This window comes from Elaeis guineensis, chromosome 7 (genome assembly GCF_000442705.2).
Source record: "Elaeis guineensis isolate ETL-2024a chromosome 7, EG11, whole genome shotgun sequence".
Taxonomy (NCBI): domain Eukaryota; kingdom Viridiplantae; phylum Streptophyta; class Magnoliopsida; order Arecales; family Arecaceae; genus Elaeis; species Elaeis guineensis.
Window position 1 is genome coordinate 76,701,397 of NC_025999.2, and position 20,724 is coordinate 76,722,120.

Sequence of the window (20,724 nt, forward strand, 5' to 3'; positions counted from 1 at the left end):
TCTGACAGTTGAGTGGTATATGCTACAATAGTTCCATTTATGGTGAAATATTTGATTTGTCATTTTTGCTGGAGGGTTACTTATAACTATGCTATGTTTAGAATTCTCAAAATATTTGAAATTTTTAAAACACTGAACTGTAACAACAGTGTATAAGATGATAGTTTCTTCCATCTCTAAGTACATGACTTCATAGTTAACATCCTTTTGCATGCTCATCCAAGTTCCAACTCTAAGTTTCTTTATTGCTTCCATTCCCTATTTTTTCACCTTTGTAAAATCTCATTTGCTTTACATTTCCCCTGATTTGTACACTACTGTGGCCTTTTGATTGTTATTTTGTTTGTATAGTCCTTTTGCCCTGAGTTATTTAATTGGCACTCTTCTCTTCTTTCTCTGGATGCCACTTTGCTAGCTTGTGTATTCTGTTGTAAGATCATCATGATATTTGTACTTATGTGCATGTTAGCCTCCTTTAATTCCTTGTTGCTGGTTTGGGCATGGATGACCAAACTGTCTAAACCATCCATTTTCTGATTTAGAATTAGCAAAGCTTCATTAAATTGTTCTACTGCAATAGAAGTAAAACTGGACCCTGATAGTTCAAAATTGAAAATTGTCTTCAATTTCATATTTTTCTATTAAAACTTAAAAGTTATTTTTTTGAGTTTGATTAACTAATGTGCTTGTGAATTTTGCATAAACTACCCACTAAATATCAATTTGCAAGAAAATTCAGATTATTATTATTTTTTGAAGAACATTACACATTTATGGGTCGCTGGAGATTTTTCCCGCTGGGGCTAAGTATGAGGCAAGCAATGCACATTTACTAACTACCCAACACATTTTTATTGAATATCTGATGCACATATTGACTATCTGATAACCATTTGTTTAGACTATTGCCTGTCTTGTACTTGGACCTGGGGATAATTTTTGTTGGGGATAGCTAAGTGTCTCATTTGCAAAAAAGAGAAAAATAACTAGCCTTTTCTTGCAAAATCGATAATTAAGTGTATTTTTGTGCAAAATCCTTCATTGCACTTCTTGGAAAGTTCTCTTAGAGGAATGCCGAGCAAGCAAGGAAATGGAAAGATCCAAAAATAAAAAAAGTTGTATTTTATGCTGTCTCATTTAAAATTGGTGGAATAGACAAAGTGTGTAGAGAGCGGGGGGAGAGAAAGTAGTTGCCAGGGGCTCCAACCTCTAGTTACTCATTCTCTTCCACCCAAACCACTCCTTTCTCCATAACTTTATTGCACCACCTAAGAGATAAAAGTCTAGCCTTTTCTTGCACAATTGATAATCAAGTGTTTTTTAATGCAAAATCCTTTAGTGCACTTCTTGGAAACTGCTCTTAGAAGAATCCTTGAGCAAGCAAGGAAATGAAAAGATCCAAAAAATAAAAAAAGTTGTATTTATGCTTTGTCTCATTTAAAAGTAGTGGAATAGACAAGGTGTGTCTAGAGAGAGGGGGGAGAGAAACTAGTTGGCAGGGGCTCCAACCTCTAGTTACTCATTCTCTTCCACCCAAACTGCTCATTTCTCCCTAACTTCATTGCGCTGCTCAAGAAACTGAGCACCTTAGCACCCAACTCCATCCGCTTTTATCTTTAGCCCATACATCTTGTCAACCATGGCTAGACCTTTTGGGCAATGCTTATAGAATGAACTTCCCATATGGACTGAAAGGTTGCACCAACCACATGACCCCAATTGATTTTCAGATTGGGCCTTGTTGCATTGGGTTCATTTGCAGATCAGAAATGGGTCCATTAAATCCACTTGATAGGAATAGATATTAAAGGACTTACATGGTTGACCCAAATAAATGAATGTTCTATCCAAGGTCGGCAGAACCGGTACCGATGGTCGGATCGGTTGGCCGGCAGTACGGTACGGCACGTCTATGTTCCGTTACGAACCGAGGTGAACCGACGAAGGAAAACACGGACGAATCGGGGAAGAAAAAGAGAGAGAGAGGGGAACCGCCGAAGGGGCCATCGGAGGGCTGCCGGAGGGCAGCCGTGGCAGTTGGGCGGCAGAAAGGGCTCTCGCGGCTCCACGCGGGGAATAGGGGCGATCCACCCCTGTTTCTCGGGGCTTTTTTTTTAAAAAAGCCTTTTCAAAGTGAAGTCGGCATGGGTTTTGCCGGCTTCACTCCCCGAGAAACAGGGGCCGATCGCCTCTGTTCCCTGCGCGGAGCCGCAGGAGCCCTATCCGCCGCCCGACGGCCACGGCTGCCCTCCGACGGCCCCTCCGGTGGATTCTCCTCTCTCTTTTTCTTCCTCCCTCCCTCTCTCTATTTCTCTCTTTTTCTTCTTCGGCACCGGCATGTGCCGTTTTGCATGCCGGAACCGTCTCGGTTCTTCGTCGGGACGGCTCGGCACCCCCCATACCGGGCGGTTCAGCCCGATATGGCATTCCTTGGTTCTATCTAAGATTTTTCATACCGTACCAAACCAGTCGGTACACTCCGTATCGTACCGGACCAGTGGGGAACCGGCACGATTCGGTCGGTAAATTCGGTACACCGGCGGTACGGAAGGAAAAAAAATGAGAAAGAGAGAGAGAGGAGGAGGGAGGTGGGAGTTGTCGGAGGTCGGCTGCGGCCGTCGAAGGGCTTCCGAGCCCCGTATTACCCGATAGGGCTTTCAAGAGAGCGAGAAAGAGAGAGAGCGCTCGAGGGAGGGACCTACTGGATGGACGACACCTCCGTCGCGAGGCCCCTGATGGCCGGCGAGCCGATGCCGATGGCCTGAGGGCGGTCGAGCAGGCGGAGCCCCTTCGTGGTTCCACCCCCTTCTTCTTTTTCGAAACAGGCCATCGTCTGTTTTTATTTTTTATTTTTTTGGTTTTAAACTGATGAAGTCGGCAACCCAGTTGCTGACTTCAGGGATTTTTTTAAAAAAAATTCAAAAATCGTGAAGCCGGCAAACTATTTGCTGGCTTCACTAAAAACTAGATTTTTTTAAAAAAACTTGTGAAACACGGGCGTCGCCCCTGTTTCAAGCCCGCGGCACCGCCCACGTGGACTGTGCCCTCCGGTTGCCATGGTGGCGAGCCGGAGGCCGTCCGACGGCCCCATTGGCTCCTTCCCCTCCCTCTTTTTTTTTCTTCCTCCTCTCTCTCTATTTCTCTCTTTCTCTCTTTTTCTTCTTCCGGTTCAGGTCTGCTTGCCTTCGTCGGTTCTCCTCGATTCGGTATGGTACGAAACCGTACCGAACCGTACCGCCGGCCGATACGGCTAGCAGTACCGGCTCAGCATACCTTGGTTCTATCATTTTTATGATTATGCAAAGATTGCTTCAGTTTGCATTAGTGTGATCCTTGAAACATCAACTCATGAGCTTGATTGTCAATTGTTATGTAACTTTAACTTACTGCTCAAATTCATCTAAATTACCATTCAAGGCTTCCTGCTGGAGTTAGATCTTTATCTATTCGAGGTTAATATGTATCTTTTTTTTTATTGGATATTGACCAGAATATTTATTTAGGCTCCTCAAGTTCACCCAAATTAGTACTTGCAGCTTTCTTTGTAGAATTAAATCTTGATTTGCTGGAAGTTCACTGTTAATTTATTTGCTCAGATCGACTTGAATATTGATTTGTTGGATTGGATCTTGAGTTGCAAGTCTATGTTTTTGATTTTTTGGTCTTTTTTTATTGGTGAACTATGTGGAATTATAAATGTTCATCCTTGCTGCCTTTCTTATCACTATTGATTCGTTATTTTGATTAGGTTGGGACTTTGAGTATGGGTAACAACCATGAGTTTGAGATGGCAGCTAAAGTTGAGAAGGTATGGATCCAATTACTTCATGTGGATTCAGTGTATTAGCTCTGTGGAATCAGACCCTCCGTATTTCCTGTGCATATAAATATGGAACTGATGACACTATCTGCAAACTGTTATGTTGTGATGATTTATGTTGTCAATCCATTTGAGTGCTTTGTTTCCCAGATGTACAACTTGGCATATGACAAGGCTAGGGATATGCTTCAAAAAAATCGCCAAGTGCTTGAGAAAATTGTGGAGCAGTTGCTCAAGTTTGAAAATCTGACGCAAAAGGTGGGTGCTTCCATTTAGTATTTATTGCATAAAATATACTTTTCAATCCAGGTGCTGAAAGTAATGAAATTTGGCATAGTCTGAATATCCAACCCAAAAACTTGAATTTGGTTTAGCGTCCACCAGGTTGACCATGCAGTCAAAGATACATGAGCCTTTATCAGTTCAAAAGAATTTGTATGCGAAAATCGAATGCATAAAATTGCTTGTGTGATAATGAACTCACAAGAAACTTCATAAAAAGTTTATGGCAAAGGCAACAGAAATATTTTTTAGGGATATTTTAAGTATTTTTTAGCATCTGATGAAGGGCCTCTTAACATTTTCTAACTTTCAACTGCTATCTTAGCATCGCAGCACCATGTCAGCAATCATTGTTATTTAGATTCATAATGACATGATATTGAACTTTATATTTTCTGTATTGCTACCCTTCAGTGTCTTTTATTTTTGTTTATAGGTAAGCTTTATTATTTTTCATCTAAGAACTATTAAATAACAATAATTGTTCAATCAGTTTACTGGTTATACATTTAACTTGATAGATTTTAAATCCTTTGGTAATTATTCATGTACCTGAATATTTACCAGGTAGGATGCTGTTGCAATAATCATGCATGTATTTAAATTATATCACCTTCATAAATCATAATCTTTATAATCAGTGGGCATTTATATTCATTTTCTTTTTCCGCCAGGAGTTGTTAAATATTCTTGAGGACTATGGAGGAACTCTGGAGCAAGAACCATTCTTTCTATCAAAACATTATTATAAGGAGGTATTTTCTTTTATTTCTTTTGAACATCTTGTACTGACTTAAATGTGGATTGTTTGATGACATATATTATAAACAACAAATCTGATGATATGTTATAAACAACAAATCTGCATGCAATTCCACCAATATATGAAAAGACTTTAATGTGTGTCACATATTTCCCTTGCTTCCTCTGCATGGTGTGGTATGATCTTACATATTTTTCAAATGTGTGAGGTTGGGACCTTATTAATGGAGAAAAAAATATGTACCACTTAAGTTTGTGTTCTCTATCCAAAACCATCTCTTTCACCATTTACTAAATTTTCATGATAGGCTATGTCTTTACTGGGACTATTTGCTGTTAAACTATTAACTTTTTGAAATGAAAAAGGATAGGTATTGGAGATGGACTTTAATATTTGATGGCCTATCTTATAGCAGGATTTATTAGTTAGCACTTTAAAACTTGGTGTTTCTTTAAGGAAGAATTATCACATTTTTAAGACCACAAAGACCAATTTTGTTAGCTCCAGTCCATATTTTTGTTATGGACACTTGTGGATGGAATAGCATTCAGAGGCATGCATCAATAAGCCTTACTTGATCCCTTATGAACCTTCAGATTTTGTGGTCCTTTAAATTATAAACCCTTTATGACAAATCTGGAATTAAGACCTGCAGCCTGCCGAGAAGTTATATACCCTTCATGTTATTTGGGACTTTAATCTCATCAAAGGTCAATCCTTCTGGTAAGATTTGATCTAGTTCATCAGATTCCTGCTCATAGAGGTGTAAATGAACCAAGCTTGAGAAAGCCATGCATAGGTCAAGTTCAGCTTGTTTCACGATCAAGCCAAGCTCAAGCCAGCTTATTTAATTTTGAGCTGAAGTTGAGCATCTCATAGATAGATCATTTGAGAGATCTGGTGAGAGCTCGAGGTATTTCAAGACTTCCATTTATATACGTTGATATAATTATTCTAGTTTATATTAATCTTATAATTGAAAATGTTCTATTCTACATAAATAATGTTAATTTATAGCAAATAAAATATAAAAAGTCTTTATAGAGAAAATAATAGTATATTATTTATAAATTTTTTATGTTCATATTTTGAGTTTAATTTGTAGAAGCTTGAGTGAGCCAGACTTAGCTAAAGCTCAGCTCATTTGCTTGGTGACTGAGCCAATCTCATGCCAAAATTAGCTGGTTGTGAACATTTCACTCATTGTACAATCCTATGTATTGAAGATGACCACATAGTCTTCAAAGTATTTACCTCATCGATGTGAATAAACTACTTCATGGAATATTTTAAGTTTCAGCTGAAACGGGTTAACTGATCTGTTTTGATTGAAACCAATTGGTTTTGTGGAGGCTGGACCAAAATCGAACTCAGTTTCAGTTTCAGCTTAGTTTTGGTGGTTTTGGCCAGTTTCGGCTGAAGCTAATCGAAATCAACTATAGATTTCTTTTTATATTTTATTTTGATGTTCACTATAATTTTGGGATCATCTCTTAACGAATTTATGTAGATAAGCTATATATTCTCAATTTTCCTTTTTTTTCTTTCTTTTTCTTGAATTAAAAGAGTGGAAGGATAACGAACATAATATTTGGCGAGTTTAGGACTCCAAAAAGGCTCATTTAATAGCACTAATTATAAGACATTTCATAGCTATAATATATTCTTTATATAAAAAATATGACATTCTAAATGATGTGTATTTGATTAAATAGAACCTTTTAATCTTAGAAATGTTTGAAGCATGGTTCGCCGTACCGGGCTGAATCGCCCGGTACGGGGCGTACTGAGCTGGACCGGTTACCGGTCCAGTTCGGGCCTTTTTTTCGGAAAAAGACCCCGAACCGCACCGAACCGGGCGGTTCGGTGCGGTTCGGGCTCTTACCGCTTGGAATCGGGCGGTACGGCTCGGTTCTGGACTGGTTTGGGGTGAACCGAGCCGTACCGCCCATGAGAAAGGGGGAAGGTGGCTCAGTTTGATGAGGATCTTGTGTTATTTTCTTGGTATCTGAAATAAAATGAAACCTCACGCACATCTCTCTCTTTCTCTATCATATCTGTTATACCATCTGTCTTGTAGTATCCGATATGATGTATTATATCATATTGATATGTTATTTCATATTATACCAATATTTGGTATGTTGTTTTGTACCAAATTGAAATATATATCGGCATTATAATAGAATGGTGTCAGTATAAGATCCGGTATCGAGATTGTAAAGCTTGTACCATGTATTAGTTCATCGGAATCCAACTCGTAAGATGAATTTGATTTGGTTTTTCATCACCAAACAGATGAAAATGCCTAGGGAAGCATTCTGAGAACTTGAAAGAAACCTGAAAGGAAATTTTGAACCTCTGATAGCTAGTAATAGAGGTTCCCCGCCCCAACAATTACTAAGCATTTACCATTACCCTTCTCCTTGTTTGGTACCATGACTCCTTGCTCATTTAACCCTGTGCATTCGTACCGTTTTAAGTATTCGTTTCCACAACAATTAATCGCAGTTGTAACAAATAGTTTAGAGACCTCAACAAGATTTTAAAATAAAAATCTCAGTATTATAATCACACAACACTCAGCATTTATGATTAAAAAAGAAGCATGGGCAATATCTAATATTCCAATTAGTAACTCAAAATGGCATCATAAAATTGAATAATATCTAGTTGTATCAATATCATAAATCTTGTGATGCTAGTAGTGGTATATATATCTCAGAGTTAATGAAGAAATTCTTATGGTGGAATCATAAAATTGAATAACTTCTGGTTGCATAATGTTGTGATGCTGGAAGCTTAAACTGTTATATGCGATATCATATAGGATCACAATTGGAGCAAGGCTTTTCATAAATAAGTCAAATAGGAGAGAGTTCAGGTGTTTTACCACCCTAATTTTAATCAAGTTAAATGGTTGAGGGCTTTATGATGTGTTCTGAATCTTCCAAACCCATTTTCTTCTACATGAAATTGATTCGATTGCAATATATGGCTATTAAGAGTCTTTGTTCCGCAATCTAACTCCAAATTGAACCCAATTATGTCAATAATATGCAATATAATGCCATGTTGAAGTTGTATTTATCAATTATTAACTTCAAAAATCAAAAAAAAAATTGAAAATCGAAAAAAATATTGTGTACCGGTACCGGACCGGTATGCCCAGGCATACCGTGTGTCGGTACGGTATGGTACTGGTAACCGTTCGGTACCGGTACAGCGAACCTTGGTTTGAAGAAATGCCTAAATTCGATATTGTTTGTGGTTCGAACAAATAAGTGAAGGAAAAGATATGAGTGCACTAGCCACTGAAAAGCTTTGCAGTTGTTTAATATAATGATTTTTCGAACAATTGTAGTTCGAGAAGTCATATTTGAATTTCACTTCTATTCAATATTAATTTAATCTTAAAATTGACAAAACTTCACAAATAGAGAACCTTTGTAACCAAAATACTCTAAAAATATTGTATAATAACTTTTCTCGATTTCTTTAATATTTCTATATTTTTTTATTGATTTTTTGATCTAAACTCTGTAACTTGGAGTGAAACTTCTGGTATCACAAAACCTACCAAAATCAGAGATTCATGGAATTGGCTAAAATTGAAACCAAAACTAAGTTTTTAGACTTTAGTTCACAGGCTACATCTTGCTTTTAGAGCTAGTCTTGAAAACACTATGGCCATGTTTGGTTGTCAGGAAAGAAAACCAGTGCTTATCCTATTCACAATGTAATGAGCTGGCCAAAAAGATCGCAAAAGCCCAACTTTCCAGCATGCAGAAAAAGGAAAAAACACATGCTGGGCATGTGGGCCGGAAAAGGACTCCAATGGGAGTCCACCTTTTCTGATTCTGACGAAAGTAGGGATCTACAACTCTGATTTTCCTCGATAAACCATAGATTTTGGCTATAAAAATCAGTCTTCAACCCCGATCTAGCATCCTATACTTGAGTTCCATCAATCGGGAGTTCTCTTTTGATTTTGATGAAAGTAGGGATCTAGAATTCTGATTTTCCTTGATAAACCATAGATTTTGGCTATAAAAATCAGTCTTCACCCCTTATCTTGCATCCCATACTCAAGTTCCATCAATTCGCACCCTTAGAGCCATTGATCTTGAGGATTCTGTGGGGATTCCACTGTCAGATTTGGCTGCAAGACCTCGCTAGAGTCGAGGTAACAACCTTAGCTCTTCCTCACTTCCTTCTTTCTGGTTTGTGGGCCACCACCATCATCAGATTTAAGCGAGTGGGCTACCAAATTTCATGAGACAGGGCCTCCCCTATTTTTGTTCTTTCTTTCGTTTCATCTGGCTAACCATTATCACCATAGGCCGTTGCTACAGCTATTATCATCAAGGGGTCGATATCGTGGGTCAGTGCCATGAGTCGCCGCTTGCTGGCGGTAGCCGCTGTGGAGTGGCTGGCCTAGAAATCTGTCCTTTCCCCTATTTTTCCATGAAGAGGAAGAATAAAACGAGAAAGAGAAAGAAAAGAAGAAAATATATTGATTCTTTCATTTCTCTCTCTATTTTCTCTCTCATCCACACTCTTTCTGACTAGTGGTGGGTCCAGGATGCCTTGTGGATTTGGGCTGACCATAGGAGGGATCCCAGACTAACGATATATAATCAGGGGTCCCTGCCCTCTCAGACTAATATCGTGCAACCATCTACCTTAATCTTCTATGATTTTCTACTAAGGATCCTTGATGTTATGATTTATCAGATGGTAAGGCCTAGCTTTGTAGGTGAGCAATTATCTGGGCAAGATGGTGTTGAACCGAACACTATCCTAGGTTTACAGATCGAGGAGTGGATCTGTGCTTACCGTACTTAAGTTAGTCTTCAATAGAAATAAGGGTTCTTCAACACGATCAACTATATATATATATATATATATATATATATATATATATATATATGTATGTATGTATGTATGTATGTATGTATGTATGTATGAAAAATTATATATAAAAATGTATCTATATGATTGATGTTTATTTTATATATATCGGTACATGTATTATGTGTTGTTAAATTGACATTGCTTGAATTATGATTAATTGGTGCTTAATGATTGTTGAGTAAAGAAAATATGACTTAATTGTTGGGGTGTCGACGGCATCTGGATTAGTCGGTCATGCAAGAAACGTGGCATATATATTGGGATAGCCTCGGGATAAAGTGCAGCATTGTGTTTAGCCTACCATGGGTTGGGGCATGACAGTGACTAATTGAATGCCAAAAATCAAATCATGACTTTAATAATACGGATGGTGCATGGATGGTATTTAGACAGATTGGCCATGTAAAAAATGTGGTTGTCTTTAGTCAGCCTTGGGTTAGGTGCAATATTGTGTTTGGCCTACCATGAGCTGGAGCATAATTGCAATTAGTCCAATATCGGAAGGACAAATATAATTTTGCATAGTTATAAGAGCAAGAAAAGGAGCATGTGGACTAGTCGGCCATGTATGAAACATGGCTTATTAGCCGCAAGTTGAGATATGATTTATGATTGCTGGCAATAGGTGGAAGCATGGTGTGTGTATTTGGCTTGCTATAGGCTGGAGCATGGTTGTGACTAGTTCAGTGCTGAAATCAAATCAAGATGATGAATTATATCTATTTGAAGGATATTTGGACTAGCTGGCACGTGTGAATTGTGGTATTTGTGCTATCAATTATGGGCTGAGATATGGTTGTTGGCCATAGAGAGAAATGTAATATGTTTGGCCTACCATGTACTGGATCATGGGTGGATTTAGTTCAGTGCCGGAATGATAATATTGTCAAGACCAGAGCTGTGTTAACCAGTTAATGATAAGTAATCTCATTGAATTGCTATTGAGTACTTACTGATTGGTGATATGTGATGTGCTTAATAGAGTTGTAATGATATTATTCAGTTATCAAATTGATGATGTATAAATCTTATTATTATTCTATTAGCTATATATATATTTCATATTTATGTTGATGTGAGTGTGGGGGATTCTTATTGGGTTGTAAAGCTCACAATCCTCTTTTCTTTTCCTTTTTCAGAACTGTAGGATATAGTTTTGTATAGGTTTGACCCAGAGTTCGAGTAGTGGAGTCATCTTATAGGCCTTGAATGATATCTAAGGTTTCAGTTTAGGGTTCATGCGGCTATATCATGTGGTCGATCCAGATATTGGGTTCGGAGCATGACACATAGGATATCCATTACTTGGGATGATTGGGAATATTTGATTTTGATTTTTGTGTTTGGATATATCCATGTAATTGAGTGAACAAAACAAAGTTGCAAACCTTATAGCATATTCCTATTTGCATAAGTATTTGTATGATATTAGAAATGCAATATAAATATAAATAATATAGTAAGTATTATCTTGTAATTTATTTTATAATACTAAAAAGTTAATAACATATTAAAATTATAATGATATTGATATTATGTTACAATATTATGATAGTTATTTTTATACTTTTCTTTTAGAAATTTCTTGTATGATATTATATTATAATAATAAAATCATGCATTGTCTGCCTCAGCCTTTTACAATTGCATCAAGGCCCCAAGTAGAAAACAATAGTAATGATATATGATAAATATGCAATATACATTAAACAATATATTGTATAAAATGTATTACAATAATTATATAACATATTTCTCTTTTTCATAAATATAATTTAATAATAAAATATTAGTTGATGATTGAAAAATTATATGTTATACCAATTTTAAAGTATTTGGAGCATATTATATTGATCATAAGATTTTACTAATACTCTATTACTGTTTAATTTATTAAACATCTATTATAATATTTAGTATATCAATATTGAAATATATAAAGTGATGTAAGTTTATTGAATTATATATTATTATAATAAGTAATTGATATTTATTTTATTAGTATTTTGTAATGCTACTGTTTACATAGTCATATATTGTGTCAAATTATTTCTAAGTGCATGATGTATTATTATAATATATTTTTAATATATAATTTATATTCTATTATAATATATACTTTATATTCCTAAATACAAAGAAATTCTTTTAGAATTACTCATGCATATATCCAACACAAGGAAAAAATCAGCATACCCAAGGCCTCCTGTAGGATGCCTTTATCCCTTTTTATGGGAATCCAATGCCCACTGAAATCAATAATTCAAATGTCCATGTGAGTTACCAAACATGGAATGGACTGGAATGGGAACTGATACCTATTCCTTCGCCACATTTTAGCATTTCAAAAATGGCTTCTATGAACTTCTTTAGTCATAACTAATAATAACAAAGTAAACACTTAATATGGAAGGATTTTAAATACAATTTTGCTTTTGATTTTTATTTTTACACTAATCTTGGGATGTATGTTTTTCATCGGCTTCCTTCACCCATTGTGCCTTAAGCTTTTCTGGTTTTCATCATTTTCTTTGAAGTAATCATTCAAACTCGGTAATTATTCATGGAATGGATTACCTGTTGGTTTGTCCTTGATAAATGAATATTGTATATTTGATCTCATCTTGCTGTTGTAATTATCTTTTAAATAACAAGTCTCTAATGGAATTTCTGCTTCCATAGTGTTTCAGCATTGGTAAAGTTGACTGTTGCATTTGGTACCTCTGAAATATGTCCATATAGATCTAGCATTTAAGCAAGCACATATTAATTCTTATCTTTGAAATAACCAGAATGTACTAGTGTTCTTCCTTCATAGATTTATCTCAGATGTCAGTTGTGAGATTGGAAATCATTTTAAATTATTGTTTCCCTATGGTTATTTGGGGCCTCATATGATATTGTACCTGGAATGTACTCAACATCCTAGTAATCTGAAAGGGAGATTCAAGGAGATTCTATATCCAAAACACTGCTGATGTGATATGGTGCCATAAGGAAATCCCTGATGGGAAAGGGTTGTTTTGAACTCCAAATCAGATTAGGGTTCATCCTTCATATTGCTACCTGGGCTTCTATTTTGTTGTTCAATATTTTTTGAGTCTATTATTGTATCTTTTATGTTTACCAGAAGAAAAAGACTTCCATTTAATTTATGATGCATCATATCATGTCTTTTCTGCAGCTTACATCTGGCACCTCCCTGTATGGTGATGGGAATTCACAAGTATTGGACCTATTAGGTGCCTCAACATAAGGCATGATGGCCAAGGTTTTGTAGACTAGCTCAAATACAGCTCACATGTTTTGTATCAGTTCTCACCGAGCGCAGATGTATAGTTATTGAGGAATTGATTTCTATTGTTTGTTGATATTTTCACCTAATATTCTCATTACAAATATTGGATTATGTATGATGTACTTCTTTTGAATTTCTTGCACAGTGAAAAGAAAAGTAAAGCTCAATAGTTTGCCTTCCTTTTTTTTTTCTTTTCCTTTTTTTTTCTTTTTTTTGGCATGACAGCATGCTAGTAGTTAGACTTCATACTATTTGCATGGATGCCAATCTTCTCAAGTTTAGCATGGACACTTTTGCATGGACTTGTTACCCATTTGAAAATTCAGAAGGCAATCTCTGTTACCACTGCTACCTATTTATCTGCATTTAGAAACAATTAACTTAGAGATGCTACATATGGATCAGAGCCACCTGCACACGCATCCTCTTTTGAACCGGACTGCAATGCTCATTTTCAAATCTGAACCAGAGGGATCTCATTTATTGGGCTGCCCTTTAATATGTAGATTGTCATGTGGCTAGATTGCTTCGAGTCAATTTTGATTAGCTTATGGCTTTGGCACTCATGGAGTAGCAAATGTTCATTATTGCCACCACTTTCAAATTCCAATGCAGCTGGGCATCAGGATGGGATGCCATCCTAAGTGCCGGGACAGAATCATTTGGTTGTCATCCTATTGTCTTATCCTGAGAAATTTCCATCCCAATTGTTGAGATAGGGTGGGATGACAACTGATCTCGTTCTACAGAAAAATCAAGATGATCCCATCCTATGAGATTTAAATTCTTGATTATATGTGTATAACATTTGTGATCATTATCCAGTCCCAGCAAGGACATCAACAGATCTATTTTTTGTGACACCTTATGTGCTGGGGCCTGCAGGCATGCTTTCCTTTCCACATATATGCGGTCGAACATGAGTGATGGCCTTTCCTATGATGAGTCCTCTGTACACGTCCATCACAAAACCAAAGTAAAACATGAGCAAAATTCTGGTTGAAAAGAGTGTAGTAATTTCTACCTGATCCAAGATTTGAGAGAAGTGGAGGATGGAGGCTCTGGTTTTGTTCAAGATGCAAACCTGCTAGGAGTTGCTGCTTTCTCACCCATCAATCCATCTACACGAGGACAAATGCCTATTATCATAAACTTATCATTTTTCCTGAAAATACCTATAGAGTTTGGAGGCAAAAATGGTGATACAGGAGCTGTAGTCTAATTGTCTCAATCTCTTCTGAAAAATACGTCTGTCAAGTTCTGCTTTTTATTTGATTGTAAATGGAATAATATATGACAAGAGCTTCGAAATAAATAAAAATTTAATCGTAGATCTTATCTCAAGATCATTTCACCTGTTCTCTACATCAACCATTTCTTTGTGTAACAAACATAGGATTTTCTTTTCTTAAATTTTTGTTATTTGCAGTAGTTTGGTTGTCAATGGTGAACTCTTAAGTGCTAGTCCTGGTACTTTATGATTCTCTGCTTTCCAGGTTTTAGTGCCGTCCCCATTTTTCGCTGGAAAAGGTTAGGACACTACTTTGCATGGTTTGAGACTTTTCTGGCTAGCATAAGTTTGAGTGCTCCTCTAAAGCTTTATCGAAACTTGAAAGTGTGAGGAGTTCTGATTTGACATTGCTTGTGCTGCTGGCTCTCAACTTGATGCATTCTTCTACAGGCGTCAGACTGCTAGTGATGTCAAATCTTAGTTCTACCTGCCGCTGCTTTCAAGCACTATCATCTGCTGGATGATCAGCTATTGCTATGATGATTCGATATTTAATCTCTCTGATTCCATTCTTATATTTTATCTGTTCTAGTTTAGATGCACTACAGCTTTTCCTCAACATAGATTGTGTCATAAGAGCACATGGCAATATGTGGACCATTATTAGTGCACAATGTCTTGTTTGTGGTCTTCTGAAGTTATATATTGTAATTGTTGTACCAAACTGCAAGTGCTACCACGCTAGCTCCAGTAAGCCGGCTGCTCTAAGCCACCAAAAAGATCAGCTTATAGAATCTATTATTCTCGTCTGCCTGCCCTTTTAGTTGATGGTGTTCAATGACTTGGAATGGCACCACATCAGTCATGGGTGGTGCATCCATACACTAACTAGCCTTTGCATTGGATGGTTGTCTTCCCATTATGTTTTACTGTTCCATTGGACATATACCATGGAAGAAGGAGGAAGCATATGCTTCTTTTTTGATTGAAAAGGAAAAAAAAAAAAGGGATGGAAGTAGATGCTTAAAGGTCGAGCACTAAGATGGTGAGAGGATGATTGGCGATAATCCACCGACCGAAGGCCTGGTATTGGGAAGGAAGGGGAGATGGAAGAGCAATAGAAAAAATCGAGAAAAGAAGGATCCATCTCAAGCCTAGGGGGGATGGTAGACCCTGTCTCAGTCAAGGGTTGCGTCAGCAAATGAACCACCAAATGAAATTCTATTCTTTGAACCTCCCATGGAGCACCTGCAGGAGGAATATGAGTGGTGGACGCTTATTTCCAGAAGGATCAAATAAGCATGTCGGTAGTATATCTGAGCAAATCTTCAAGCAGAATAATATTATCAGAGAAGGCTATCATGGTGAGGTGAACCATTTCAAAATCCAGCATTGTTTGAGGACTAATTATCTGTTAGGAAAAGTGGAACCTGAAAGCAGCGATATCGATTTATCTTTTTGTGGATGGAAAAAGTGGCAATATATCAGGCTGGGATTTGCGGATTTTCCATCTTGAAAAGAAAGTAAATAATATTGATTTAGGATTTGTGGATTTCATTTTTGGCAGATATCGATAAAACCGTGAATGACACACACGCACAAAAAAAAAAAAAAAAAAAAAAAAAAAAAAAAAAAAAAAAAAGGACAATGGTGGCATCAAGTGAATGCTAAACCATGAAAGTCATGTTAATCGTGAAAAGATGAAGAGGCTACTCCAAGATTTATTGGGTTTAGGAAAGTGCAAGCCTTAATGAATTAAACATTCACTTCCGGCTTCGTAAAAGTACAAGAGGCCTTTGTAACAATGAACAGAGATATTTCATTAACTATGTAGAATGCTAAATGAGGCAAGATAAAATAAAACAACAGTTATCCGATGAATTTTGAAGACAAAACAAATTATCGGATAAATGGAGGAAGCAGGTATGATAGTAAATTAGGACAAACACAATAGATATTGCCGCATTATTGGCTGCGAGTTTAGAATTCTTTGGGTATGCATGAATGATTATTTATTTATTTATTTATTTTCTATCTTCTATTTTTAGAACGAAAAGGATTGATAGTCTACTTATATATCCGTTGATGCAGAATTTTGTCTCAAGGTTAGATCAACTGAAGTTGGGCGGTGACGGTAGGTCAGTGACAGTCAGACGGCTGTGGTAGACCTGCAAAAGAAATCCCTAATCGGAGTTGGCTCCGGCGGAAACCCTCCGATGCTCAAGTCAATTTTTGTTCAACAGAGAGAGGAGTGAGCATTTTGGGAGAGAAGAGATCGCGTATCTCGAGGGTCCCTCTTTAGCCTTTATTTATAGGCGGAGGCTGAAAAACCGTGAAAAAGGAAGTGGCTATTGAGATCTTTTCGTCCTCCATTGAATATCCTCAAAATCATATTGGGCTTTTTGATTTTTTTTGGATCTGATAGGTAGTGTCACCCTTTAGCACATGGGGTCCATCTTCATTAATGGCATAGATTGACAACCAGTTGTTTTGAGAATGGAGGCTCTTTTTTACTCCAGATTATTCTCATATTTTAATGGGATGGTGTGATGGAACCAGGACTAGGCCAAGCCTGATATGGTTTTACGTCCCCATATGCCTTACATCTTCAGCTAGTACGAAATTACCCCCCAACAATATCAAAGACTGAAACAACATGTAGTTTTCAGAAAAAATGCATTTTTGTAAAGTTTAAGGATAGTAGCAATCGAGTGATCCAAATTCCATGTTTGTCAATTTGATAAATAAAGTGGTAAATTGATCAAAATTAGGAAAATGGATAGACGGAGCTCAATGTCATTTGTTTGTGACCATCATCTGATCGCACGTGGTCCACTAAACAAGCATACAGATAAAAAAGTTGTTAAGCACTATTGACATAGCATCTTATTATCTTAATCAATGATTAAGATTGGAATATAGTTAGATTTCCAACCACACCTCTCTTTTTTTCTCATCTTTTTGTTATCCTCATCCAGGGCTTCAAAGGAAAAGAAAGGGGGATGGAGATCAAAAAGGGAAGGTAGAGGAGAAGCAATTCATTTCAGGTATTAAAGAAAAATTTCATTCTTTTCTCATGATTTTATTCCCTTCTAAACTATGAATACAATAATTTAGCTGCAATTCAGCCTCTTCATCAATAAGCAATATTCCACCTCCACTCTGACATTTTGATCCATCTGAGAAGAGCAATGTTGGTTAGAAAAATGCAATTATAATGTATTTATTTAATAATAGGCATCATGGACTAATGATAATCCTAGTAGGAGGTTTCTTAGCTACCCTAACTATCATGTAAGTATAATTTAATAAATCAAAGGTTATGTTTCTCAAATATTAGTTGTTCTTTAGTTATTGAGTGGTTTAATTGTGTAAGATGAGGAGTTATATTATGATATTTCGATTGAATAAACCTTTCTATGTGTGCTCGATCAATGATGATAATCTCTAAGTTACGTGATGAAATTCAAAATTTAAAAAAAAATATAAATTTGTAGGTTTCTGCTTGTCAAACAAAACTTATTGCAGCTAAAAAAAATGCAAATAGACTTCATGAAGTTGAGTCAGAATTGATTCAAAAATTACAGAAATTAGAAGCTTGGTATAGGAGTTTTAAAAAGTTGGCTTTGTTTGCATTGTTTTTATGAGTTATGAATTTTTGGATGATAAATCTATTCTATAATAATAATATTGGTATGTTGGTATAATCTATAAAGTTAAAAATATACAAGGATGGTTGTCATTTGGGTTGAGTATGTTTAGAATATTTATTACAATTTCATACTCTCTGAATTAAACTTTTTCTATTATTAATGGAAGAAGCAGATGCATTTTGATCAATTTCAGATACATCTATTTAATGATTGGATTTTTAGTAATTTACATTAAGTATAGTTTTCTTCATATTATAATTGGAATGTTTGTTGACTAATGTTGCCTAGAGAGACAATCTAAGAGGGGCTATGAATAAGTTTTCTAAAATTTTTACAAACTTAAAAACATGTATGTGCTTAATTAAATTGAACTGAGGATGTAGTGGAAGTAATGTATTTAAATAAGAAATATGCTGAAGTAAATAACAGCAAAATAGAAGTAAGCAAGAGCACATACAAACACAATAATTTATAGTGGTTCAGCATCAAATTCAGCACATACATCCACTCTCCAAGTGATCTCCTATGATTTCCAACTATAATCATTAAGATTATAATCTAATTTTTTATTGGGATCATAATTAATTTCAGTTGATTTTTAGGTTCACCAACCAAAATTTTTTCCCAAGCCACTCCTAGAGTTACATACAATCTAATTCAAGACTTCGATATGCCTATCCCCAAGTTTCAATCTCAATTGAAACTTGTTAAAGTAACAAATTTAAAGTACAAGATGTAGCACAAAGTGAAAAGTTTCTTTAAGAGTAAAGAAAAACTTGATGTAGCTCAAGTTGAGGGGATGAGAAAGCTTTACAATCAATGCACCCTTCTTTCTTCTAAAAATCATTTGAAGACTTAAGAAGTTGGTGGTTAGAAATTTAATCTCTTTTCTTGAAAGCTCACTAAATGCTTAAAATGATTTTCACTTGATTTCTAGCCTTTCTTTTGCTTTCTCTTGTCTTCTATTTTCATCTTTTTATTCATTAATGCTTTTGGTGTTATATATCCTTGTTAGAGTGTTCAAAAATGGATTTTTAGCCATTGAAGATTGAAAACTAGCTATTATAGAATTTTTGTGTAAAACTGCAATATATGAAAAACTAGCCGCTAGAGCTATTAGTCACAATGGAGGCGACTCGAATTAGGTCCGGAGTCAACTCGAGATATCTTCGAGTTGACTCCAAATCTTCAGAAGTTGACTAAAGAACTAGTCTTAGAAAACATGTTCTCTGTCTTCCACAGAGAGTTGACTCAAGTAATGCTTGAAGTCAACTCAAGGCCTGTGCCATCTAATATTTACATGCTAGAGTTGACTCTTCAAGGCTTGGAGTCGGCTCTCAACCTTTTTCACTTGATTTTTTATGGTATGGCCTTTTTCATCTATGTTTTTTTAGACCTTTAAGATGAAAATCAGGGGATTCTTTGAAATATTGTTTTAGCTTTCTGAAACTTCTTGTCAAGAGCTTAAACAACTCGTTAGTATCCAAGTATATAATCAAATATTTTATTATTATCAAAATCAATCCTTGAGTCAATAATCAATTTATCTATAATTATAAAATATTTATTTATTATATGTAGGTTGTGATACTTGGCTATCATGTTCAATTGGTACGATAAAATCATTGACTTGGAATAAGTTGGGACCATATAATATCGAGTGATTCTAATATCCGGATCTTATAATAAATTAATGAAGAAAATAAAAAAATCAATCAGTGTGTTCTCCAAAACCTTAGAAGAAACAACTCCATCCCGTTTTCTACATAAACCAAATAAGGTAGAGTACCTTGAAAAGTAGTAGATAAAGCTGCTAATACAAAATTACATCATACTAACTAATATATTATTCCAGCTAGTACATAATATCAGCTAATACTTATGAGCACCTATAGACAATGTAAATTTACATCATACCAGAAGGAGCTTTAATGTAAAGTTACTTGTCACAGCAATGGTAGTAAGAGCCTTCATTCCAACATATCATACTAGCTAGTACATCACCTACACATACATCCTCACTATGCTTATATATTGATAGTCCATTTTGCCACCATTTGATATCAATATCACAGAGTTATTACATTCTTATTTTTCATTAAACAATCTGCTTCTTGTCAATAATGAGTATATATGGACTAACCTAACAAATAGCAATGAGATGGAAATTCATAAAGACTTGTTAAATTTCATTGAACCAGTACATTGTATCCAAGCATATAATGCTATGAATAGCATAGGAACAGTTTCAATTGATTATAAGTAATTTGAAATATACCACAATTGACCAACTTTAACATTGCAAACAGTCAAAATAATTTCAATTTTCATTGGCTACTATAATATTCATAGAGCTAAAACAACAATAAATTCAATTAGCCAACTCTAACATTCACTTAGTGAAAATAAGAACTGTTTACATGCATGCAACTCTAATAATTTCATATTCAGTATACATACAATTTGAACAAAACAACAATCATAATCCAAAACTTTAATACTTCATGTTCACTCTTGTGATGTTTGGCTTAACTGACTGGGAGTATTTGACTCTATCATTGATGTCTAAATACTAATAACAATCCTCCTTTGCTCATATGACCTTGTGGTGCTGTCCTTTCTAATGCTGTCCCTTGTGGTACTGTCCCTTAAGATGTAGTCTTTGTTAGAATCCTACAAAATTATATATAATATGTTAGACTATTGATGAATTAGCACAACACCACATTGATCATAACCTTTGTCTCACCTGTATCATGA

At 35.8% G+C, this 20,724-nt stretch overlaps 1 protein-coding gene across 2 annotated transcripts in view; it reads left to right on the top strand.

Annotated features, from left to right (window-relative positions):
- LOC105048932 (probable inactive ATP-dependent zinc metalloprotease FTSHI 5, chloroplastic) overlaps positions 1-13,259 on the top strand; it is a 72,419-nt gene extending 59,160 nt beyond the window's left edge. For both annotated transcript variants that reach the window (XM_073261131.1, XM_010928433.4), the window contains 4 exons: positions 3,749-3,808; positions 3,971-4,078; positions 4,777-4,857; positions 12,967-13,259. In XM_073261131.1, the coding sequence (XP_073117232.1) occupies positions 3,749-3,808; positions 3,971-4,078; positions 4,777-4,857; positions 12,967-13,038 (321 nt within the window). In that variant the 3' untranslated portion in view covers positions 13,039-13,259. The remainder of the gene's footprint in view (positions 1-3,748; positions 3,809-3,970; positions 4,079-4,776; positions 4,858-12,966) is intronic.
- The last annotated feature ends 7,465 nt before the right edge of the window (positions 13,260-20,724 follow it).